Genomic DNA, 26,143 nt, shown 5'->3' with positions numbered 1-26,143 from the left:
TCTCGACGTGTCGACTTTAAACTCGCCCTGTCAACTTTAAACTCGCCATTTCGAGAATAAAGTTGAAATGTCATGTTGAGTTTAATCTCGACGTGTCGACAATAAAGTTGAAATTAGTTCAAGAGAGCCAACCGCTGCACAGGATACATGCACAGAATCCAGAATCAGACATGCCTTGTGTAGATGATTTGGTGAAATTGTACTTTCTGTGATGATTATACAGTTGCAGCACGTCAAAGACTACCTTCACTCTTAAAACGCAGACTGCAGCTGTGGAGCCCGGTTGCTCTTTTCTCCAAACTTTGGAATGTCGAGATTAAAGTCGCCACGATATTTCAACTTTATTCTCGAAATGGCGAGTTTAAAGTCGACACGTCGAGATTAAACTCAACATGACATTTCAACTTTATTTTTGAAATGTTGAGTTTAATGTTGACATGTCGACTTTAACGTTGACATGTCGAGATTAATCTCGTCATGGCAAAAATATTTTTTCTTTTCATGTGTGGCCCTAATACTCCGTCGTACAAAAGTCATAGATTTTGTTCAACACATGAAAAAAAATCCTCTAATCAGAAACAGTTTTATATAGGCTGTATATAAAAGTTCTAAAAACAATCTAGTAGATGAATAACTACAACATCATAAAACAAAGGAGAATGACCTACATTTACTTTAAACTAGGTCAGGATGACTGTAGGAAAAAAAAAAACTTGGTGCACAGACTTTGCATGATAAATATACTTGATGGGTATAAAATTCTGGCAAGTATGGTCTGCAATCTTTTCACAATAACAATCATATATACTTACAAATGCAAATGGTAACATACCTTCTTGTAAATAATGACATAGAATATCAAGTTAATTTATTTAAGTGACTCAAATACATTATGTGAACAGAATAGAAATAGAACAAAGTAGTGGTAGTAGTTAATATACTTACATATACTTTATGCAGATACCGGTATATGAATGTCTGTCTTAGAAATGTTATTTATTTACTGGGCATAAAATGTGCTTTCACAAGAAGGTTTTCCTATAAAACCAACAGCTCTAAAGTTACAGCAAGAAGATCTGCTCTTCAGGTTTAATCACTTTTTATCTAAATCCAGAATTAACCCTTAGGTACTGGATTACCAATTTGCCAGCTAACCAACAGAAAAGGCATTTTAGTTGGATTAAAGTTCGTTTTTAACAACACTTTTCCTCCAACAGCAGCATTGAGTGGACCATCTGGTAACATACCACTTCCAGTAGATAAACCTGCAGGGAAAATGTATGTTATTACTAAGTAATTTAGTATAAATCCACCATAACTTCTCCACATTCTAAAATCACATCACAGATCTTACTAATATTCCTCTAATTTTAATGATAAAAAACACCTATTTTAGGTTATAATTTGCAATATGAATCCCACAATTGTTAATAAATTAAGTAAAACTAAACGCAAGGTTCATTATTAAATTTATAGAGTTTTCTTACCAATAACCTGAAATTTAAACAGAAAAGACTGTAACATCTCTCTGATGTTGTCATTAAAACATCTAAAATCCATAGACCTATTGTTGAAAGGGCAACAACAAACTCACCCACCCAGCAAATACAGTGAACAAGCTTAGCAGTATGTGTTTCCATTATTGCTTAACTGGATTTCCCTTATAACAACAGATTTATGATTGTATCTGGATCATTTAAATCCTCATATGTATCTGACAGAAACCGTATATAAACCAATATTAAAAATATGATTTAAAAAAAAGATTTCCTTAGATATGCTGTTCCTGAAATATTGTCAAAATTAAAAACTTCTACTCCCTTTGGTCACTTGTGAACTGCAGTGATCAAACTTTTTTTAAACAGCTTACAGTAATAGGAATGCATTAGAAATAAAAAAAAAACTACAGGCCCAGAACAAACTGTCTCTTCAAACCTTATTTTCTTTCTTTTCTTTTCTTTATTTTGATGTGTTGGATGGTAGTGCAAATATGATACAAAAAGTGCAAGTATGATAGAAAATATTTTCCTTTAATGTACTTAAACAGTGTAGAAAATTGTTATTAACAAGAACATTGTGGTGTTTAACCCTTAAAAGGGGTCATAGAATGATTATATAGGGTATTTGTTGCTGGTCCTTAAAGGAATAGTACACCCAAAACATGATTAGCTTTCATTTTCTACTCACCCCCATGCTGAACAACACTCTGGAGTACTTTTTTGATATCTCAAATGCATCTGGAGATCTGGGAGGCTTCTTGCTGTCTGCTGACATTCAAATAATGGAGGTCTATGGTGACCGAGACAGAAAGGTCCATAAAAGTCCACAAAAAACGTGTCAATATTCCTCCATACTGCTCGTCCAATGTAATCCAAGTGTCCTGAGTGGGTAGCATCCAGAATTTACTCGAAACGAAGTCATTTAGAATGTTTTTAGAGCATAAACAGTAGTGTATAGGATTTCCTGAAAGCGCGCACATGCGCGCTCACGGCGCTACGGAAGCCGGCAGACCAAACCAGCGCATTCAGCTCGGCAAAGAACACATGCTCTTCCTCAACACTGAAGTCCTCAGACATTTTTCTTTCGTTGTTTCTTTCTTTGCACAGGTAAACAGCACATTTCTTCTTCTATGCTTGCATTATTGGCAGAGCAGACGCTGAATGCGCACTTTCATCTGGTTTAGTCTCCCGGCTTCCGTAGCGTCGTGAGCGCGCATGTGCGCACTTTCAGGAAATCCTATACACTACTGTTTATGCTCTAAAAACATTCTAAATGACTTTGTTTCGAGTAAATTATGGACGCTACCCACTCAGGACACTTGGAATACATTGGACGAGCAGTATGGAGGAATTATGGAGGAATTCAGGATTAATCCGGGATTGAATTGTGAAAGAGTGGTTTAGGGAGCACAAGACATCACTATCAAACATGGATCGGCCACCACAGAAGCCAGATCTTAATCCCGTTAAAAGTCTTTGGGATGTGTTGAAGGTTTTGTGCAGTGGTCAGAGTCTTTAGTTTTAATTTGTCTGGATTTAAGAGTTAAAGAGTTTAACTCTTAAATCAACCAAATCCATGACACCATAATTGAATGTTTCTTTGACACGTTTCTTTACATTAGCTTTTACTATAATTATGAAAAAAATATTAATCTTATTCTATTTTTTTGTTTATACTAACATGTGAATATACACATAGTGACCTGTTTCACCTTTACATGTGGTTTGAGCTTTAGATGTGCTCTAAATATTGGAGAAGCTGGAAAAGTACTTAAAGGTACACTATGCAACCGGTGTTGATTTTCCAGTGAGGCTCCCTCCAGAGGGCGAAAGTAAAAGTGCACTGTCGTAAATATGCTCAGCTGTTCTCCTGGTTTCTCCGTCAAGCCAGGCGCGGTTGTTTTGAGCTTAGCAGCGAATGACTAACGCTGCGTTCACACTGGATGTAGCTGGCGCGACAGAAGCAGCGAGTTTACATGCAAAGTCAATGGTTGACGCGCGCGTTTTGACCTGCAGGCGCAGCACGTCTGAGCGGCTGCAGCAGCGCGTCGGGTGCGTTTAACGCAGGGAGAGAGACACAGCGCTGATGATCACTGCTCTTAAACAGTTTATTGACGCCTAAATTAACTTAAAATGCAGAAATCTGCCGGCAGAATATGCAGTTTGGATTATTTAGATGAAAAACACCTACCAGCTGCCGCGGTTAACCGCTGCTGATGAAGGGATCCATACTGTCGGCGCATCCCTGGTATGTGGGGGTCTGAGCGGCTCCGACAGAAAAAATATTGAAGGCAGGATAATAATCTGAATGAACTGACTGCACTGATTACGTTTTCAGGTGTATTTTCTCACTTAAAAACATATTAAAACTACTTTATTCCCACTGATCACAGCAAATATAGCTGCAAGGCAGAGAAAGGATAGTGAAGCTCCGCCCAACGCGCCTCAGACACACTTTTGCAGCCAGAGCAGCAAAGCTGCTTCAGCGGCGCGTCAGAACTAACTGGTACAAGCAGCAAAAATGAAGCAGCAGATGCGATTTTGCTGCTTTTGCTGCGTGAACGTAGCATAACTGCACAAAGATTGCCACTGTGCTAGCAACGAGCATGCTTTTAACTGGGGGTGTGTAGCAGTTCTCGCCGTAAAGCAAGACTGACTCTCACAAGACTTCTGAGCCTGTGGGTGCGGGTCGGTGCTCCTGCAATTGCAAGTGCAGTATTTCCCCCACAGACCACCAGGGCGGCCGAGAATACCTTTGTTCAACCTGAAATGACTCATTTAGTCATCCATAACGTTATGGAACACATTAATTAACTGAAAAATGTTGCATAGTGTCCCTTTAATAGACAAGGGAACAAAAAAGTTTTGACAGATCAAAAATTTTTTTAATGAATAAAGTCTTTCAGATCCAGGTTCTCTATGTTAGAAATCAAAGCAGTCCATGTGAAGTCAAAGAGGGAGATATGTCATAAAAATAATTTACTTGGTCACCTAGTAATATGTATGTAAAAAGTATATGTAAACATGATTACAGACTAAATCTAAGGCAATTTTAACCCCTTCCTCTAACGTTCCAACAAAAGTAGATCAGGTAAACACGTTAAGTGCTTTCTTATCTCTTTTGACATTTTTGCCTGACTAATTTGCCATTTATGAGTCAAATTTCAAAATACCTTTTTGATTAATAACAAATTTAAACCAATTCTGTTTTCTACGAAAGAAGCCCCCCAAAAAACTAATGTCAAAGAAAATATGTAGGTAAGTTCTTCTTTAATCCAGATCTACTGTGTTACATGGACCCTTTTGCTCAGGTCAGTTTCATAAAGGAACACAAGAAAATTAAGATATTTGGTTGAGTTTATTTTGTGATTTAAATCTCTAGAAACACTATCAGAAAGTATGATATGCACATGATGTTTAATTTCTGTTATAACATGATACACTTTTTAAAGATTTTTTTTACTCTTTATTGTTTTTTTTAACCATTCCGGAAAACAAAAATGAAAGCATAAATAAAGATACATCTGAATAACAGATGGTTATATCCATAATGACGGAGATTTTTAATTGAAATTTATGATTTCATACAAACCTGGATGACTGTAAAATTTCTGCTTCTGAATACAGACAAAACAAAGGTTTTCTTCAAATCTTTGAAAAATAAGCTGATTAGTCAGTCAATGATCTCTGTAAAAATGCATAAACAATCTAGGTGTTTATTTTTGGACTTTTATTTAAATCCCATATTAAAGAGGTTTCTAGCATCAGCACAATATTACAAAATGGGAAATATCCTGTCCAGGGTTGATGCTGAGAAACTAGTCCATGCATTTGTCTTTGCTTCTTTTTCTAATTCTGCTTCTGTGTATTTGAACCCCAGTCAGCCTCAGCAGATGGCCGCTCACACTGAGCCTGGTTCTGCTAGAAGTTTCTTCCTGTTTTCCTCACCACTGTCGTTACAAGCATGCTTGTTGTGAGTCAACGAGTTGATGCAATCAGCTCATTCTCTTTAGATAGAAAACTTTGAACCATCTGACTGTATGTTCTTGTTGAATTGTCTCTGTAATGTGGCATGAGATGATATTTGTTGTGAATTGGTGCTATATATACTCTGATAAGACGCTTATAAGTACATGGGTATTCACCTGAACAATAAACTGGAATGGATTAACAATACTAAGACTCTCTAGAAGAAGGGTCAGGGGCCCGCTAGGAAGGCTCCTGAAGACCTTCTTTGACTCTGTTGTAGTATCTGCCATCTTCTATGAAGCTGTCTGTTGAAGAAGTGCCTTATCTGTGGCTGAGATGAAGCAACTAAAAAAGCTAATCAGGAAGGCCAGCTCTGTGATTGTCCCCGTGATGTCCCCTGGTCTAAGTACAGAAGGTGGGAAACAAAATGACCCTAACTAAAATACCATGTCTCTTAATGTATCTCCCATCCTATGCATGAAGAACTGGAGAACTCCTTCAGTGACTTATTGCTGCACCGTAAATGCACCAGGAAGCGTGATCACCGATCCTTCCTACCAGCAGCTAAGACTTTATAACCATTACTGTTCCCAACAACATCAACAAGTTGTTACATTCATGCTGTTTTTTGCACAGTTTCTGTCTTAGTCCCTTAAATAACACACTGCTGTTATGTACATCTCTGCTGTTGCTATTTTCCCATATCCACTACTATAAAAATGTCAACAGCTGTTTATTGATTATTTATTCTTCGGATGACTGCACAGTATTTATAATTGTAAAAAAAAAAACTTATACAGCACAATATTTTATTTTGTTAATTTTTTTTTTTACTTTTTTGTAACCTTATCACTTATTTTGTTTTATATATACAGTATATATATATATATATATATATATATACAAATTTAAAGTCTACATTGTGTGACCACTTATGCTGTGATGCTTTGATGCTGTAACATCACATTTTCCCTCTTGTGGGACAATAAAAGGGTTTTCTGTTCTATTCAATTTTATATAAATAAACTGAAATAAGTTGAATTGGCCTGACTGGTTTAACCATTAAAAATGAGTAAAAGATGATTACTCACAACACTTGCAGATATTTTGAAATTATGTGTAATTCAAAAATCTATTTTCCATTAAAAAATAGAAGGAGGTGTCTGGCAGTTTTTTGTAGACAGGACACAGTTAAACCCAGTTGCAGATCCCTTTCAGTAAAAGTTGGAAGTCTTCTGAAAAAGGTCTTGTTTTCCCCTCCAGGCCGAGGACAATTCAATATATGTTAATCCTGCATTCAGTTCCTGTTTTCAACAAAAAAAGAGTATAAATCTTGTTCCTTTTTTTTTTTTACATTTCCCCTTTTCAGCACAATGGCATCTTTATGATGTACACATTACAGTAAGAATTATAGTTACGCTTCTTTTAGAACAATAGCACATTAGGGAACATGATTAACAATTTAAAGAATTCAAAACCAAAAGCACAACAGCAAAACCATGCTGAAAATGTCTTCCTCTCGTCTCATTTATCCATAGTTACTTTCGCATGTGATCACCTGCATAAAAAAAAAACATTAAGTCAGTGCTCAAGTACTTACCATAATTCTAAAAAAAAAAAGACACTGCTTACAAAATAAAGAAAAATATAATCAAGTAATTCACACTTTTTCTTTTTTTATCAGGATTCTAATGAGACCAAAACTTACCTTTTAACAGAAAACTTTTAATTTGTTTTTTTCCCTTTTATTGTGTGACATCTCCTCATACACATGTTCTTCTTCTTTATTGGTCTTAATCCCGGCAACATTCTCATAGACCTGGTTTTCTGTCATGATGGGTTCTCAAATGGAGACCCAGTTATGCAGAACACCACAAGGCGGACACGAGGATAAAAGTTCAACAGTTTATTAAGCACAACACAATATGAACTGGGATCTGGTTCGGGCCTGGGTCCTGGTTTCACTGGAGTCTGCGTGAGAGACAGAGCTGTTATGAACTGCTGGCAGGGTTTGGTTTACAAGTGAGCTCAGATAGTACCTTGAGGGTTCTTGAGTAATTCTCCTTGGGGGAGTCTCTGTTGGCTCTGGAGAAGAGTTTATCAGCAGAGTCCGTAGCTGCTTCAGCGTCTCACGTCTAGCTTGGACAGACCTTAGTTTGGTTCTTCCAGCTCTAGTCCTGAGCTGCTTGGGATTTCTCAGAAAGTCTTCAGGGTTTGGCTCAGAGGGTCGGCTCGGCAGGTTAGCTCTCCAAGAGCTTTCACGGAAGAGACTCGGGTTTCCTGGGAACACAGAGAGAGAAGTTAGAATCCTATCTGGATTCAAGGTCATGGAGATTCACAAGGAGCAAGGCTTTAGCGCTGACCAACTGGAACAACACTGCGGCGTTGAGGTAAGGTCTGAAGGCAGCTTATGTAGTGGATCCTCTGATGGTCTTGATGAGCTACACCTGTGCAGGAGGCTCCCTCAGAGGATCCACGGCGGACTCTGCTGGAGAAAGATGGGATTTTCTCCAGCTCCCAACATTTTCTTTCTTATTTCCTTTTATTCCTGGCATGTTAACATAACTGTTATCTGGTTCTAAAAAGAAAAATGTTTTAGATGATTGTTTTTTCAAAATTACAATGATAGGTCCAAGAGGATAATTTACAAATTAAGCTATTTTCTTAAGCTCTGTTGTAAACGATACATTAAAGCCAATTTCAGCCTTCCTTTTTAGGGCTGGGAGATGCCTGCCAGGGAGACTGAGCTACAGTTAAGCCTTTAGCTAGACTCTAGACTAACTGTGGGGATCAGCGCAGCCTGCCGGGCACACAGTCCCGGAGTGCAGAAGAAAAGGCTTGTCGGTGTCTGTGCTGGAGGTAGGAGATGAAACAGTCCTTCTAGGGCTAAATTAAAACAGCTTTTTTTAAAGCCACCAAAAATATCTAAAGAGCCTTCCCCACTTCATCCTTTGTAAGCGTTATTATTTTCTCTGTCTTCAATTTTACATTTTTAAAAATGGCATAGCACTGTGTAATCCTGTCCTATGATCTTGTGATTAGCCTATTTATCACACTGGAAATTGAAGTAATCACACTTACAGAATAATGACACCTGATAAGGGAAAAGGATAGTAAACCAAGCTCAACTTAATCCCCTTTCTACAATTTCCAGTGTTAGATACGCTTTGTCTCCTCTCTTATGGTGTCACGTATTTTTGTATGCACTGTTAAAGCAAAATGATTATTCTTAGTTTTTAATACAGTTAATCTTATGGCATGTGTAAAAGGTATGTTGAACACTCTCATTTTGAACATATTTCTTAATTTTGAACAAGTTTGTGTTAATGATTTAAAACTAAACTATTGATGGGTAAGTATTCAAAGTACAGGAGGCCATAAAATGAGTATCTCCTGGGGGGGGAACATCATTTGAGCCTCAAGGGGAGAGGTCTGCTTGGTTTACAGAAGATCAAAAGTCTTCCAGAATTAAAATCTGGGATGGTGTGAAACTGAATACAATGTAGAATGTTAAAACACTAACATTTAGTTTTTTAATTCATTTTTTAAATGAAAATTGTATTATCTAATTTTAGAATTAACTAGTTTAGTAGATGATGAATGTATTTGAAAATTGTACTATCTGTGACAATATCAGAATCAAATGGAAATTGTTTGATGGAAAATGTTTTGTTTAGTATTAGAAAATTGCTTTGAGTTGGGTTTTGGCCTAAGTGTCCTAAAATAAATTATACTTACATGTGAACTAGTTACTTGGAAAGTAAAGTGAATAGAGTTACTCATACAAACCTTCTGTAGCTGATGGTGGATTCGCTTTTTTTCTAAAGATTGGAGGAAAACATACAAATCATGACTTCAACTATCCTCATCAGTTATTTAAAAAATATAACTGCCTTTAACTTTAACTAATTTTAAACAATCAAGAAAACAACTTTGTGATAACTCATCACAAAAAGTTGTATGATAATGTATTTTTTCCAACATGTAAAAACTTACTTTTTTTTATAGATGAAGAAGCCTCCAGTAGCTCCAGCAGCAGCAACTAACAAACATGCTATTACTATTCCAGCAATGGCACCTCCAGAGAGACTTGGTTGGTTTTCTAAAACAAAACAGAAGATAAAAGAAAGTAATTTATCAAAATTTAATATTTTAAACTAATATATGGATATAATAGTTAGTTAGTAACTGTAGTTAGTATATACAACACATGTACAGTGTACTTGTTTATTGTTAAGTGTGTTAATTATTGCAGCTGCCATTAGTATCACACATTTTTAGGTTTTCTTACTTAAATCTGAATAGATGGCACTAAGCACCATTTCTATGTCTTTTAGAGCCATTTTCCATTTTCTTTTAATTTCTTCATTAAAATCTCTAGTTCCAGTGGTGTGAAATAGGCACTTCCTGTTGCCCGTTGTCACATTGAATCGGGGCTCCATTGATAAAGGCTTTTCTTAATTGTTATGCATGCATTAACCTCTGACCAGACCTACTTACAGTTGATTAAAGTAATTCATAGCAGCCGCTGTTAAACTGAAAACTACTTTAGGCTAGATCGATTTAGAGTTGCAGATTTGAATCTTTGTTAAACCTGCTTTGTGAAATGAAGCCTATCACACCAAAACCAAAGCTGAGGCATTTTTCATGATGTCCAGTGTAATATGGAGTGTTTGGGCTCTTATACTGGAGAAACCAGACAATAACTACACAAATACATGGCACAACACAGAAGAGCCAGTAACTCTGTCCAAGATTTAGCTGAACACCCAGACATCAAGACCAAAGCACACCTTTGAAGATCAGAATGCTCAGATTTTAGACGGAGAGGATAGGTGGTTTGAAAGAGGTGTAAAAAAGGCCATCTTTGTTAAAAGGGAAAATCCATCACTGAACAGAGATCTTAAATCAAGTCATATACTTATTCCTATGAAATGACATAAGCACTCTCATCATGATTCGAAATTTGTTACGCATACCCCATATAGAACAAAACCCAATTATGCAAGCAGATTGATCATTAATTTGTATCTTGGAATGTGCTTAAGAGGATGGACTATGCTGCATAAATAATCAGCAATGCAACAACAGATTGCTCTGGTGTGAGCCGTCAGAATTGACAAAGAATCCTGGATAGCCTGTTCTGTGGTTGCCAGGACCCAGATGACATACTGTATTGATGCAGGGATGTCCCATGAAATAAAAGCAATTCATAGACGTTTGTGAATGTACTGTGACTTACCCACTATAGAGATGGATGCAAGTTGAGATGTTTGATATACTTTGGTTTTACTGTTAAAGGCCTGACAGCTGTAGTTTCCACTCTGATTCCTCTGAACACTGATTAGCTTGAGCTCATGTTCAGAATCAGACAAAAGTTTTTTTATTCAGGAACCAACTAAACACGGCAGCAGGTTTACAGGTTTATTAAATAGAAAACAAAAACTTTCCATTTTTTTTCTGTTAAAATCCGTTTATTGTCCAACAATGGGTAACGCTCTGCATTTTGACCCATTCCCTTGGGGAGCAGTGAGCTGCCATTGTGTGGCGCCCGAAGAGCAGTGGGGGGTTAAGGATTTTTGCTCAGGAACCCAGAGTGCAGGATGTGGGGATTGAACCGGGTACTTGCAACCTTCTCAGAGAACAAGTGCACTACTCTAAACACCATTTTACCACTGTAAGGGTAAAATATATCAGATTTGAAACCGTTTCATTATCTTCTTAACTAATTCACAGTGTAGACCAAAAATCAAACCAAAAATAATTAATAATCCTGGTTTATCTACACTTTCTGTCTTATACAAACCATTATTAATGTCTTTCAGTGGCCCAGCCAGACTTCTGACTACTTCAAAGTCCCAGAGTAAATCACCAAAGGCAAATTGTCGAAATCAAGTAAAGACATACAAAACAAAAATCAAAGGCACAGCAGGATTGATGTGACACACAAAATACTGCGTTCAGACTTAAAACGTCTTGAGTTTACATGCAGGACCAGTTTACATGCAAATTCTAAAGTGGACGTGCATCAAGGGGTGTTGAGAGGTCCAGGGGCCCATTTTGACCTGGCGGTATGTGTCTTAAAACTGTCTGAGGATCAGATGTGTTATGAGCTTTCAACTGCTGACCAGCATAACAAACATCCAAATTGTCAGATGCATGAGTTGTAACAATTAAACCTTTGTAGTTTGATTAGGTGCATCAACCAATGAGAGAAGCTAATCTGATTTACTTAATCACATTTACTGCATTCAAGCCATATCTCTTCTCCTGCTCCTCTGTCAGCATAAAATCATCAAAAATGAACAAGAACAGATGTATATAGAGTGAGTACACAGGTTTGCGTAAAAAAACAACAACAACAAAAAAACAGATGAATGTTGTCACGGTTGAGTGGAGGTTTTTGAGGACTCAAATGCAAAGATGAAGAGGCAGAGATAAATCTTGTAGATTTAATGAGATAACTGATTTAAAATTCAAAAACACAAAGGACCAAAAGCCAGAAAACATCAGGGAAAACTCATGTTAAGAGCCAGAGATGAGGAAGCAACTAAACAACAACAAATCAGCACTGAGTGACTGCAGAGGTGGTGTATATAAGGGGAACAGAACAAAGGATGGACTAATGAGCTGAATATGGAGCAGGTGTGAGTGGAACTAAACAGAAGGAAGCCAAAGGGAAAGGAAACAAGCACAAGGGGGTGACAGAGAGTAACTAAAGAACTAAACAGTGACAGAAAACAGCTACAAATAAACTTAATCAGAGGGCAGAACCCTGACAAATGTATACTTTGATCTAAAAGAAAATAGCACAGAATATAAGAACAGCTAATAATCAATACCTAGATCAACTTATAAAATCAAAACTTGCTGGCATAAGATGTTTGATTTTGTATTCTGGTATATACAGTTTTTATCAGAGATGGCAAAAGTACTCACTTTCCGTACTTGAGTAAAAGTACAGATACTTGTGTTAAAAAATACTCTGGTAAAAGTGGAAGTACTGATTAAACTTCTTTACTCAAGTGAAAGTAACAAAGTACAGGCTTGTAAATTTACTTAAAGTATAAAAGTAAAAGTTGAAACCACTTTTTTCATGCCGTTGCTTACATTTTAAATGGATGTCTGCCAATAGGACTAGATCTCCGTTGTGTTCATTTTCAATCATCTCGTCGTCCATGCTACTATGCTAACGCCACCAAGCTGCAATGATTTGCCGCCAATGAATCCCGCCGAATCTGTCAATTCATCTTGTAGTGGTGCGTCAAATGCAACGTAGATTCCCATCCAATTAGATTGAATTTGGTATTGATGATGTGAAAAATAGTAACTCCATTGAAATGATTCAAAACTAAAGTAACGAGCCAATTTTTTAAAATGTAAGGAGTAGAAAGTACAGATATTTGTGTAAAAATGTAAGGAGTAGAAGTAAAAAGTCGCCATAAAAATAAGTAGTAAAGTAAAGTAAAAATATCAGAAAAATCTACTTGAGTACAGTAACGAAGTATTTGTACTTCGTTACTTCCCGTATCTGTTTTTTATCATATACCTAAAAATGCTTACATTGACCAACAGCTGCTACAAACAGCAGTGAACATCTTAAAGAATCTGGCTGACTTGAAGCAGCTAATTCTGGACATTTCCAGTAAAAGCTCCTCCACCAATATATGAGGATCAGCTGCTCAGAACTGTTGTGGCATATTTAAAGGTTTGATCATAATTTTAATGACCTGATGGCAGTGAGAGTGTTTTATAGTGTACTTTCTAGGTTAAACAGTTTGCAAGACTATTGTTTCCCCACTTATTACAGCAAATAACAACCCAGTCTCATGGGAAAATGTACCCCCACTACGTTGGTCCACACTGCAAAACGTAGTGGAGGTACATTAATGGCCATTTTTTTGTGGTACTGTTACGTTTCTTCTGCCTATACGCTTTCTATTGTTTTACGTCCTAGTCACGTGACTTTCAAGATTCCAGCTGGGAGAAGAAAAAAATATACCGTAAATTCTCTAATATTGGCCTGTATTCCAATAGCGGCCGGGTCTCTAATAATGGCCGGTCTCGCTGTCAGAGGAGGTAAATAATGGCCGGTCTCTAATACAGGCCGGGGCTATAAACGTTTTTTCTGGGCATACCTCAACATTATACTTGTGGTAGTAAGTAACATACAAGTACCACAGCCCTGCGCAGCTGGACGACAAGCCCTGCTGCTGCCCGTCTGCGCGAGGAAGAGAACAGACACGCAGCAGAACAGGAGGAGCAGCGCGAGTGATGAGGAGAATAAAGGGAGAGATGAAGAGGAGGAGGAAACTGAGGAGGAGAATTAAACAGAATTGGAGGATTTTTATTTTTTTTTTTTACTTCAAACCAAGCGAGACATGGTAACTGTACTTTTTCAATAAATGAACCTAGTGTTTTATAGGTTCAAATAGACACAAAATCTCATTTTTATTCATTCCACTGGTAGTCTGTTTTGCTCAAATAGCAATAGAGGCCTGTCTCTAATACTGGCCTGTATCCAATAAAGGCCTGGACCGCGATGCACTTGAGTGAAATAAAGGCCCGGGCCTATATTAGAGAATTTACGGTATATAGATGGCCGACATTCGCTCATTTTTTTGTGGAAAGATTAATAACTTGAGTTTGTTTTTGCATTAAAATGAGTTTTGATTACATTTCTAGTGAGAAATGTATAGTTTGTTGCCAGAATATTTACTCAGGGAATGTACATATTCACTTGCTTGTTCGTTTCTTGCAAAGATTTTTCAAGATAATGTGAAACTGTAACGTTTTGGTATAAACATGGCTGAGATTTCTCTAACTTTTAGTGGGAAAATCAATAATTTCAATCAGTTTCTGCATTTAAATGGGTTTTGATTACATTTATAGCGAGAAGTGTAGGGTTTATTTACATAATATTTACTTAGTGAACATACATAATCACCCGCTTGCTAGTTTTTGCTACGTTTTTTCGGATCTCGTCAGGATTATGTGAAATTGCAACGTTTTGGCTGCTACCCAATCGCCTAGCATTTAGCTGCCGCCCCGATTCAACATTGAATTCTTTGTGATTTAACTCCATCTGACGGATCAAACCCTCGCCACTGCGTGCGTTGCGTCTGAGGTTGATTTTCAGATCAATGCATTACGTCGTGGCATACGGGAGAAACTAATTAAACTAGTTAAAAAAAGGATCATGGGTTAAGTGTTTTATTTGGAAATCTACCGGATCCTTTGTGCAATTAACTTCCTGTTTGGTGCGATCTCATTGATGGATTTTGACCAGATTTTGACCAAAGAGGAACTAAAAAAAACAAAAAACAATTTGAATACACAACCAGCATATCTGGAATCAGTGACAGAGAGCGACTGGGACCAGAAGTTTATTAATTTCTCCCCACTGATTTCCATTCAAAATGTTTTCGATCCCACCGAGCTCTAGGGAAGGGGCGGGCATACCGCCACCTACTGTTCATGAGTGTGTAGCAACATTGTTTTACATCTATTAAATTCTATTTTTTAATTTTGTATTCTGAAGATAAATAAATAATGCTTTCCTTAATCTATTAATATCTTTTATATTTCCTTTATTTCCCAATAATCCTTTAAGACTCCATTCTTGGCCTGTCCTTTCAACTCTTTTCAATTTCTTCCTTTCAGGTCCAGATGTTTTAAAGTTCATCAATACGTGTTCTATATTTTCTATCTCTCCACATCCTTCACATTTATCATTATTTTTCCTCCCTATTAAGTATAAATTGTCATTTAAATAAGTATGACCTACTCTTAATCTGGTCATTATTATTTCTTCCCTTCGGTTTCTCTCATTAATATTTCTATTTAATACTGACTTTTGTACTTTATATAACCTTCTTCCTTTTTTATCTTCATTCCACCTTTTTTTTTGCCATTTTTCAATTTCTTTCCTCTTAATAAATGATTTTCCTTCCCCTTTCCCTAAAGGAATTGTAATTGTTATTGCCTCCTCTAATTGCTAATTTGTCTACTACTACTACATTTTCCCACTTTTACCTTTTAAGGTTAGCATATTGACCAAAAGCTGACACCAAAAATAAAGCAATCGATTATGTACAACAATATGCTACATTTAATGAAGACTAATACAGATTTTACTCTCTTATAAGAATTAGTTTTAGGTTTTATAGGGGAGAGTTTGTATCGGCAGTCATCTGGGAATCTTTTATGTATTTACTGGTAAAGAACAACCTCTCAAGCCATTTAATGTAAATGTTGCGTCGAACCAGAAAGTTACTTGAAGAGCATAGATGCATAAATATATGCATAGCTTTAACAAGGGCCTCATGAAGGTCTGTTCTGTTATTCTCTTTTGGAGAATATAGACATTGTGGGCATTCATTTCCCTGATAAGCTGGTGAAGATTCTTAGACATCCAGGTCATAATCATTCCAAAAAAAAAAACAACAAAAAAAAAAAAAACAAACAAACTTTGGACTTTGTTTTTCAAGTTTGAAGACTTCCCATTCAGGACGTTTTTCAATTCAAAATTACAGTAGCCCAACAAATCCTTGTTTTGGCTAAGAAAATATGCAAATTGAACCTGATGCCTGATCCCAATAGCTTGACTCTGAACCGAATTTCATCCCTATTACTTTTTGGCCACATGCACATTATTGTGCTGCCTGGTCAACCCTATGAAAATGTTCTGGAACTGCCACTGAACTGACACCCAATGCATGGAGGGTAACCCAAAAAGGGCCATTGTTAGAGAAACTGGGTGCCTAAAAATTGCTGTTTTCAAGCTAATTAATGGAAAGTTAGGTGGAATGAAAAGTAGACAAATAACAATTACAATTCCTTTAGGGAAAGGGGAAGGAAAATCATTTATTAAGAGGAAAGAAATTGAAAAATGGCAAAAAAAAAAAAAAAGGTGGAATGAAGATAAAAAGGAAGAAGGTTATATAAAGTGCAAAAGTCAGTATTAAATAGAAATATTAATGAGAGAAACCGAAGGGAAGAAATAATAATGATCAGATTAAGAGTAGGTCATACTTATTTAAATGACAATTTATACTTAATAGGGAGGAAAAATAATGATAAATGTGAAGGATGTGGAGAGATAGAAAATATAGAACACGTATTGATGAACTTTAAAACATCTTGACCTGAAAGGAAGAAATTGAAAAGAGGACAGGCCAAGAATGGAGTCTTAAAGGATTATTGGGAAATAAAGGAAATATAAAAGATATTTATAGATTAAGGAAAGCATTATTTATTTATCTTCAGAATACAAAATTAAAAAATAGAATTTAATAGATGTAAAACAATGTTGCTACACACTCATGAACAGTAGGTGGCGGTATGCCCGCCCCTTCCCTAGAGCTCGGTGGGATCGAAAACATTTTGAATGGAAATCAGTGGGGAGAAATTAATAAACTTCTGGTCCCAGTCGCTCTCTGTCACTGATTCCAGATATGCTGGTTGTGTATTCAAATTGTTTTTTGTTTTTTTTAGTTCCTCTTTGGTCAAAACCCATCAATGAGATCGCACCAAACAGGAAGTGAAATGCACAAAGGATCCGGTAGATTTCCAAATAAAACACATCCGATCTTAACCCATGATCCTTTTTTTAAACTAGTTTAATTAGTTTCTCCCGTATGCCACGACGTAATGCATTGATCTGAAAATCAACCTCAGGCGCAACGCAAGCAGTGGCGAGGGTTTGATCCGTCAGATGGAGTTAAATCACAAAGAATTCAATGTTGAATCTGGGCGGCAGCTAAATGCTAGGCGATGGGTAGCAGCCTAAACGTTGCAATTTCACATAATCCTGACGAGATCCGAAAAACCGTAGCAAAAACTAGCAAGCGGGTGATTATGTATGCTCTCTGTCATTGATTCCAGATATGCTGGTTGTGTATTTAAATTGTTTTTTTGTTTTTTTGTTTTTTAGTTCCTCTTTGGTCAAAATCTGGTCAAAACCCATCAATGAGATCGCACCAAACAGGAAGTTAATTGCACAAAGGATCCGGTAGATTTCCAAATAAAACACATCCGATCTTAACCCATGATCCTTTTTTTAACTAGTTTAATTAGTTTCTCCCGTATGCCACGACGTAATGCATTGATCTGAAAATCAACCTCAGACGCAACGCACGCAGTGGCGAGGGTTTGATCCGTCAGATGGAGTTAAATCACAAAGAATTCAATGTTGAATCGGGGCGGCTATGGCAAGCCGTTTTAACATAAATTCGGTTTCGTCTGACTATCCATAATTACGTTCCAGATATCTTAAAATACTTTTTGACTAGACAAAACCACATTTTGACTATCCGGAACAGTAATTTAAGATATCTCTATTTACAATCTGATTAGGAAGAATAATAATTCAAGATATCTTCAATCACATTTTGACTAGTCAAAATTCCTTTCAAGATATCTCAAATTACGTCACCGGATTCCTCATTTAAAGCGTCACACATCGGTAATTATAATTTAAGATATCTCGAACGTAATTATGCCTAGTCAGTATTACAATTTTAGATATCTGAAGTAAGAGATTGCGTGTAAGCCTCTTATTGGCTGTACTAAGCTGTTCAAACAATTGCCTGAAGATTCAATGGTGCTGGCAGTTTTGGACAAAATTGTGAGAAAATGCCACAATATCGAAAGAGTTTTTCATTCTGGGTTATGTGGAGAGCGAGAAAAAAAGCATTCTTGAAGAATGCTTGCGGAATTTGCAAAGAATTTCTGATCAACTTTCTGCCGACACACACAACGCACTTAAAAACGGCATAGAGGAGCTGAAAGTGTTAATATCGACCCATGTCCGATCTGAAACAATGAATATTCGGCAGCCCGGGCCGGTTCAGGTAATAACCAGATGCAGTTTTTAATACTGTGGTAAAGCTTTCTGCCTCTTCGGAAATTATAGTAAAGCCAACTAGCTTTTGATTTTGACTTGCTAGACAGCACAAAGCATTACAGCACCCTCCTTCAGCTCCTCTGAAAATAAAAGCGCACCTCTGCTTCATGTCTGATTCACACTTAGATTTTCTTTTTATTTTATTTTGTTGAAAAACAAATTCAAAATACTATTTCAAACAGTAGAAAGGTACAATTGAACAGATGCAATCCATAATGGTTTTTATAAGATAAAAAACTATAAACTTAAACAGACAAAAAATTTTAAAGAATCAAAAGGAAAAAATAGAAAAAAAGAAAAACAAAATAAAACAAGTAACACAGGGGTTTAGCTAAAGTATACTGCTATAAAATCTGAAGACCTGAAGGATTCTTTATTTTACAGTAACTTAAGTCATGAAAACGTTTTGCTTGGAAACTGGGAGACATTTTAAAGAATCTTCACTTGAGAATAAATCATTTTCCAATAATGAATATAATATTACATTAAAACACTTTTAGTAAGCTTGAAAAAATTCCTCTCCAGGTTATCATTCCAAAGTAGTCTTTTTCTGTAGAATTTCATCAATCCATCCAGTTCATGAAACACTCCTATAGCTTTAAAGAAACACTACAGAAAAAAGCATCTGTTGACACAAATTGTTTTCCTCCACTTTAGGAATGCAAAGATCCAGAGACAGAGCAGGGGGTCAGTGGGAATTCTACTGCTGCCACCTGGCCCTGGTTTGTCCTCATGGATGAGGTATTAGGACAGAGGCCCTCTGTTAAACCCACCTGTCCTAATTGCCTCCATCCCTGAGGACACAACAGGGCCAGGTGCTGCAGAGGCTGAGCAGCATCAGGGTGAAGATGAGGAAGAGAATGAGGATGAGAGAGGAGGGAAAGGAGAAAGAGAAGAAGGAGTGACGAGTTGGTTGATTTAATGAGGGAGGATATGAGATGGCAGAGGGAGGCGGGAAAGGATGGACAGATTATTTCATTTATTGGAGAGGATGGTGGACAGATGTTGATTTTTTTGTTTTGTTTTGTCTTTTACAAGTGGAGGTTCTGTGTTGCTGTTATTGTTAAATTAAATTATTAAATTGTTTATAAAAGTTATTGTTATCGGTGTGTCTTTTAACCTTTTTACATTATCTGTTTCATCACTTCTTTACAATTTAACCCCTTGAACCCTACGGACCCACCGGCGGGTCCAGCTGCTACGTGACCTCGTAATTTTACCAAACCCCCAGTATTGATGTAAAAAACACATTTGGCACAGTTTGGTGTCATTTATGGATAAATGTGCCAAAATGGCCTCTCCGCCTAAGAAATTTCTCACTAATACCATTCTAAAATAAATATGATTCATCTGATTGAGTCCAAATTTGGTATATTTTTACACAACATTTAGATTTAAAAGTCTGTACTACTTTTTTGTGCTATAAATAATATTTTGGTAGTGTTTTGCAATGTTTATTTCAAAGAAAATTTTGGCGAGGTTCAAAAAATGCAAAATATTTTGTCCCTAATATTTCAGGCAGGGTCAAAGCTACAATGGTGCTGACACCAGAAAACCATTCTATGACATCTTACCTTTACAGACGTACCAAAAGTTTCTTCTTAAATCTAATAGCTGTGAGGCTATAAGTGATTTACTTTTGTGTGTTTTTGTCAGGCGGAAATTTATTTATTCCCCCCGAGGGTGTAAGAAGTTAAGTAAACTTAGAACAACTTCTCAGTGACAACATCAGTTTATTTTTTAGAGAAGCAAGTATTTACAATAAACTATTAAAAACATTTTTAACTACATTAGATTTTAAAATTAACTACTACTATTTACGGAAGATATACAATAATTATTACTTGAGAACATATATATATATACACAATTGTCACTGAGCAGGAGTCCCTGGTGGTGCTGCTGGACTGGATGGGATGGGATGCCACACAGATGAGCTTGGAGTCTTCTGACTGCGAGTCGGACATCATCTGGGGGGTCACGGGCTCCCAGGCAGATGTTGTGCAGGACAGCACATGCCATTATGACCTGTAGAAAAAAGGAGACAAAAATTTTTATTTTTATTCAGTCATCTATCTTTTTTCATTATCTTTGCTACATGAATTATTAGAAATTTTATTTTACCTAATCTAGATCCACTATTTAACTTTTTTTTTTCTTTCGTTTTTAGATTTAGAATTTTTTTTTCTGTTTTTGTTATATAATTGCAAATAAAATCAGGCAGTAAGGGGATAATTTAGACAAATAATGATTTATTTCTCAATCTAACACCGTTTGGGTTCTCAACACAACATTAGTAATGGTGAAAGTAGTGATTTAAGTCAGTTATTTACAGGGTTTGTACACATTTAACTATGCAATTCAAATTACTAAAGTTACAAACAAGCTTATATCAAGTCTTACAAATGAATCTAAAATTTGATAAACATATTCGTCAATCTGCTGACAAACGTTTGTTTAATAGCTGGTATATTCTGATCATTAGCAGGCCCCTGTGGGGGAAAATAATAACATGTAGCCTAGATCTTACCTCTCCACTGCGCTCTCCCAGCCTGAGAAAAATCCGTCGACGGTTTTGCTGCCGCCGAAGCCATCAAAGCCGACTCTCCTCCTCCAATAATAAGTAAATAAAAAATAAAATAAAAATTTCCATATCACAGCCATCGGAGCCTTCGGAGCATCCTCCTGGGTCCTCCTAAGGCTGGGTAGGCTGGGTCCTTCGAAGAACGCAGCCTGCAAATTGAGACGCAGCTATCGTGGACCACTGAATAGCACAATCAATTAGCTAGCAAGGCTAACACCTGTCCGCCAAAACGCTACGCAAATCTCTGACGTTTTTGATTTATGGCAAGATATCACTGATGTCATTTTGACTAGTCAGAATGTCAATTTAAGATATCTTTAATGGAAAAGCTGAATAATTCAAGATATCTTTAATTCATTTAGAGATATCTTAAAAGGAATTTCGAATAGTCGAAATTACAATTCAAGATATCTTTAAATTTGTTTTGTCTAGTCATTATTTGCTTTTAAGATATCTATAATTGAGTTTTCACTAGTCAAAACTGCATATCTCCTATCCTAAAATACATTTAAGATATCTTGAAATATGGTGGCATTTGAGATATCTTTAATTAGAATTATGACTAGTCAAAACTAAAATCGAGATATCTTCAATTTCCTTTATGACTAGTCGTAATTTAATTGTAGATATCTGAAATGTGTATTTCAGATAGTCAGTAATTAATTCTAGATATCTTAAATTGACGTCTCCATACAAGTTAATGGTAAATCTGACGTCATTTCGACTAGTCAGAATGTAATTAGAGATATCCCGAATAGGAATTTTGACTAGTCAAAATATATTTAGAGATATCTTAAATTACTAAAACGTCTAGTCATAAAACAATTTGAGATATCTTGAATGTAAAGGTGGAGCAGCCGAATTTATGTTAAAACGGCTTGCCATAGGGCGGCAGGCGATGGGTAGCAGAAAAACGTTGCAATTTCACATAATCCTGACGAGATCCGAAAAACGTAGCAAAAACTAGCAAGCGGGTGATTATGTATGTTCACTAAGTAAATATTATGTAAATAAACCCTACACTTCTCCCTATAAATGTAATCAAAACCCATTTAAATGCAGAAACTGATTGAAATTATTGATTTTCCCACTAAAAGTTAGAGAAATCTCAGCCATGTTTATACCAAAATGTTACAGTTTCACATTATCTTGAAAAATCTTTGCAAGAAACGAACAAGCAAGTGAATATGTACATTCCCTGAGTAAATATTCTGCCAACAAACTATACATTTCTCACTAGAAATGTAATCAAAACTCATTTTAATGCAAAAACAAACTCAAGTTATTAATCTTTCCACAAAACAATGAGCGAATGTCGGCCATATATATTTTTTTTTTCTTCTCCCAGCTGGAATCTTGAAAGTCACGTGACTAGGACGTAAAACAATAGAAAGCGTATAGGCAGAAGAAACGTAACAGTACCACAAAAAAATGGCCATTAATGTACCTCCACTACGTTTTGCAGTGTGGACCAACGTAGTGGGGGTACAAAAAAAAAAACACAATCTCAAAATTAACATCAAACAATAAAGTAAAATAGATTAACTTAACTAGATTATCCAAAAAAAAAAAAAAAAAAAAAAAAAAATCACTTCATTATTAAAAATATATCATTGGCTCCTACACTTGTACAATGTGTTTTTGTCTTTTGGGAAATTCTTGAGCAGTTTTTTGTCATATTAAAAAAAAGTGTTTTCCAGCTGTATGAATCATTTCAATCTAATTGTGTATTGTTGTATTTATACTGTATGCCTATGTATGAATTCTTAATGACATTCTTTATGTACACACCACTTTTCTGACCAATAGTGCCAAATACACTAAAAAGACAAACACTCCTGCCACTCATATGAGGTTTCAGGCAAAGTCCAGATAGTGCAGGCACTAAAGGACTGACTAGCCCAGGGGTCGGAAACCCGCGGCTCCAGAGCCGAATGCGACTCTTTAGTGCACCCCTTGCGGCTCCCTTGAGCTTTTTCAAAAATGTATGAAAAATTAATTTTTTGGGGTTTGTTTATTTTAATATGCTGTGCAAGAGGTATTCATTATGTTTTCCAATGCTGTAAACATTTGTATAACAAATAAATTGAAATAATATGTTAACATTTATTTTTACGAAAATGTGCGTAGATGTGCCATAGACATAAATGTGCCATAGAGATCAGTGGTCAAAGCCTGCAACACATGTCTCAGCGCGGTGTGGCGCCAGGCAAAGAAAGCGGCGGGTGTGTCTTGGGTCATGGATCTCAAAGGGAAAAAAAGGAAGATAGCTGATGAGAACAGGGGATTCAAAGAAGAATGGACCCAATGATTTGTTTTCATTATCAATGCGGAATGATTGCCTGCATTTTTGCTTTGGCAAGAGAATTTGTCAAGTAATAAAAAGAGTAATTTGAAAAGGCATTTCCAGGAAAGGCTAAATATGCAGCCAAGCTCAGGTTCTCCCAGAAAGACCACAGGACGGGAATCAAACCCAGAACCTTCCTGCTGCAAAGCAGCAGTGCTACCCAATGCGCCACTGAGCAGCCCCTGATTGTAGAACTTCGGGATAAATTAGAGGAGAGCAAAGATAGATTTAAGTAATGAATTGCATCTCCAAACTCCACTACTGCTGCTAGTTTTGTTTCAAGCATTAAAAAAAACGCCCACAGATCAAACATGTAGCGCTCTGATGCAGGTATATGAATTTTTTTCCCATTTTTCACCCCAAATCCTCAAAATGAAAATAAAACCAAGGGACGCTGGTGACAGAGGATGTGGGATTTCCGGGTTAGGGAGCTCTGCTCTGATGGATTTCAGTTCCTGCTTGGTTCCTCATGACTCAATCAACTCCTCTTCCCAACTCATTCCTCACATTACATTCAAGAGTTGGGAAATTGGTCAGATGTATTTTTTTAAAGGTTTTAGTTTAATGATCATAACTGTTAATCAATGAGACTGATAAATCTTAATACATATAAATGATCTAATGATTACGTTACAGCTAACTGATATTTTATTTTACAAAAATATTTCATGCCTACCATGAACATAAACAGCTGAAGGCAGAGACAGCTGTAGTTTCCACTTTGACTCATCTTAATGTCCATCAGTCTGACTTCTGATCCAGCTGTAGGCAGAGCGTCTCCATTCAGAAACCACTGATATTCAGCAGAAGGTTTTGAATCAACAGAGCAGATCAGTCTGATGTCTGACCCAGTCTTATGATGTTCTCCTGGTGGATTCACCTCTAACCTTACATTGTCTGGACCATCTGATTGTAGAAAAGAAAAACAGAAATTGTACAAAAAGGTCATCCACTGGAAAAGTACTGATAAGGCATTATACAGATACTATTTGTCAAAATCAAGTAAGAATATACAATACAAAACATTAGTCAAAAATCAAAAGCAGAGTAGCTTTGATGTGAACACAATAATACCACATTCAGTCTAAATAAGACATTGTTCACATGTTATTTGTTCAGATTCAAATTTCTCAAAATTACTGCTATAGACTAATAAATAAGGTATGATGTAATCCAGCAAATAAAAATGTTTTATTTATTAAAAAATAGAGGAATTTGTAATGCTTTGAATGGGTGTATTAACTTAGTTTTTCACAGATACATATATATTGTAGATTTTGCTGATAATAAAAATCATGAAAGCATTTTTAACAAGTTATATTATCTTGATATAATTTCTTATGGTTGTAAGAATATCTAAGCAGATAGAGAATATGCAGATTATCAACTTACAGCTGATGCTTATTTCTATTGGAGCGCTGCTGTTAGAAGAGATAAGATTAGACACATTACAACTGTATGATCCCTGGTCATAGCGGGTCACATTAACTATAGTCAGAGTTGATCCTCCATCAGTGATCTGAACCCTGTCACTGGGAGTAACCTCAGAGCTGCTGTTCAACCAGCGGAAGGAGAGACAAGATCCAGAGGAGGAGGAGCAGGATAGACGGACTGAGCTATTGAATTCAACTAAGTCTGCACTTGGTGGGAAGACGGTTACATCAGAGACTGGTTCTGTTGGTAGAAAAAAGAAACTCTCAAAATAAAGCCGTCTTCTAAAAAAAGGAGAAATAATCAGCAAAATAACATTTTTTGATTTGTCTTCTTTATTCCAGCCTATGCATTATTTAGAATTCTGTGTTTGTTCTTTAATAATAATATTAATAATATTAAAATTAATATTTACATTCATTTAAAATAGCAGAATATCATATTTTCTCTTCAAATAGAGAAGATAGTTTATATGTATTTTACCAAATGTATTATTGGAAGTTTTGTATTGTTTTTTCATATATAATATTTAAATACATCAAATCTAACAGATTGTCTGACAGGTATGCCTAGGTTGGAACAAATGGTTTGTTATTTACATACTATTTTTGATTATTCACCATAATTATGTGACATTATAATTGGAGGGCATTAGAGCCCTTTCAGTGATGAATACATTAGATGGATGAAAGCAGGAGTCTAAGATAAGAATACAGCAAAATGTCAGTTTAAAATGTTGAAATTGAATTGTATTAATTTGGTTTACCATTTACTCACCATATACATGTAGAGTCGTCACTCCTATCTTTTGTTGCTCTCCATCAGGAATAATGGTGACTCTATATTCTCCACTGTCACTGAGTTTCAGATCCCTGAGCTCCAGAGATCCAGTAGATATGAAGAGGGTGATCCTACCTTCATATTCTGGTTCACTATTGTTTGAAGTAGTCTGTGAGGATATTATGGGCGTCTCACCAATTTGCCAGCTAACCACCAGAAAAGGTGTTTCAGTTGGATTCAGGTTTGTTTTTAACAATACTTTCCCTCTAATAGAAGCAATGAATGGACCATCTGGTAAAACACCACTTCCATCAGATAAACCTGGAGAATAATAAGAAAAAATGATTTAAAAAGTTTCAAAATAAAACCTGATACAACAACAAATAAATATAGCTTGATACTGAAGAACTGAAGTTAAAATCGATAAACCACGTGATCAAATTGAGCCCTTTAAAAAAAGTTTTCAAGTAATAACATAATTTTTGGGATTTATCAAACATTAACACTCACCTGCAATAACTCCAAGGATGATTAAACACCTTATAGTAATTTTCATCTTATTCCAAGCTTTACAAAAATGTTTGTTACTCCAACTTTCCTGATTCTATGTTGCTGAAGCTATCTGA

The 26,143-nt window shown here is 36.2% G+C and overlaps 1 protein-coding gene and 1 long non-coding RNA gene across 2 annotated transcripts; both read right to left on the bottom strand.

Annotated features, from left to right (window-relative positions):
* Positions 1–9,258: 9,258 nt before the first annotated feature.
* On the bottom strand, positions 9,259–10,848 carry LOC119782983. Its single transcript, XR_005280737.1, has 3 exons — positions 10,711–10,848; positions 9,465–9,570; positions 9,259–9,289 (listed from the first exon to the last, which is right to left on the bottom strand). It is a non-coding gene; the product is annotated as an uncharacterized LOC119782983 (long non-coding RNA).
* Positions 10,849–23,120: 12,272 nt separating this feature from the next.
* Positions 23,121–25,373, bottom strand: LOC119783150 (carcinoembryonic antigen-related cell adhesion molecule 5-like). The gene is made up of 4 exons (XM_038284512.1): positions 25,358–25,373; positions 24,699–24,980; positions 23,983–24,212; positions 23,121–23,204 (listed from the first exon to the last, which is right to left on the bottom strand). Exons 1-4 carry the CDS (start codon positions 25,371–25,373, stop codon positions 23,121–23,123), a joined length of 612 nt encoding a protein of 203 aa, XP_038140440.1.
* Positions 25,374–26,143: the final 770 nt, after the last annotated feature.

This window comes from Cyprinodon tularosa, unplaced genomic scaffold, assembly GCF_016077235.1.
Source record: "Cyprinodon tularosa strain WSP-4 unplaced genomic scaffold, ASM1607723v1 ctg2, whole genome shotgun sequence".
NCBI classification, from domain to species: Eukaryota; Metazoa; Chordata; class Actinopteri; order Cyprinodontiformes; family Cyprinodontidae; genus Cyprinodon; species Cyprinodon tularosa.
The sequence above is the reverse complement of the archived record's forward strand: the minus strand, read 5'-3'. Positions and strand labels throughout refer to the sequence as shown.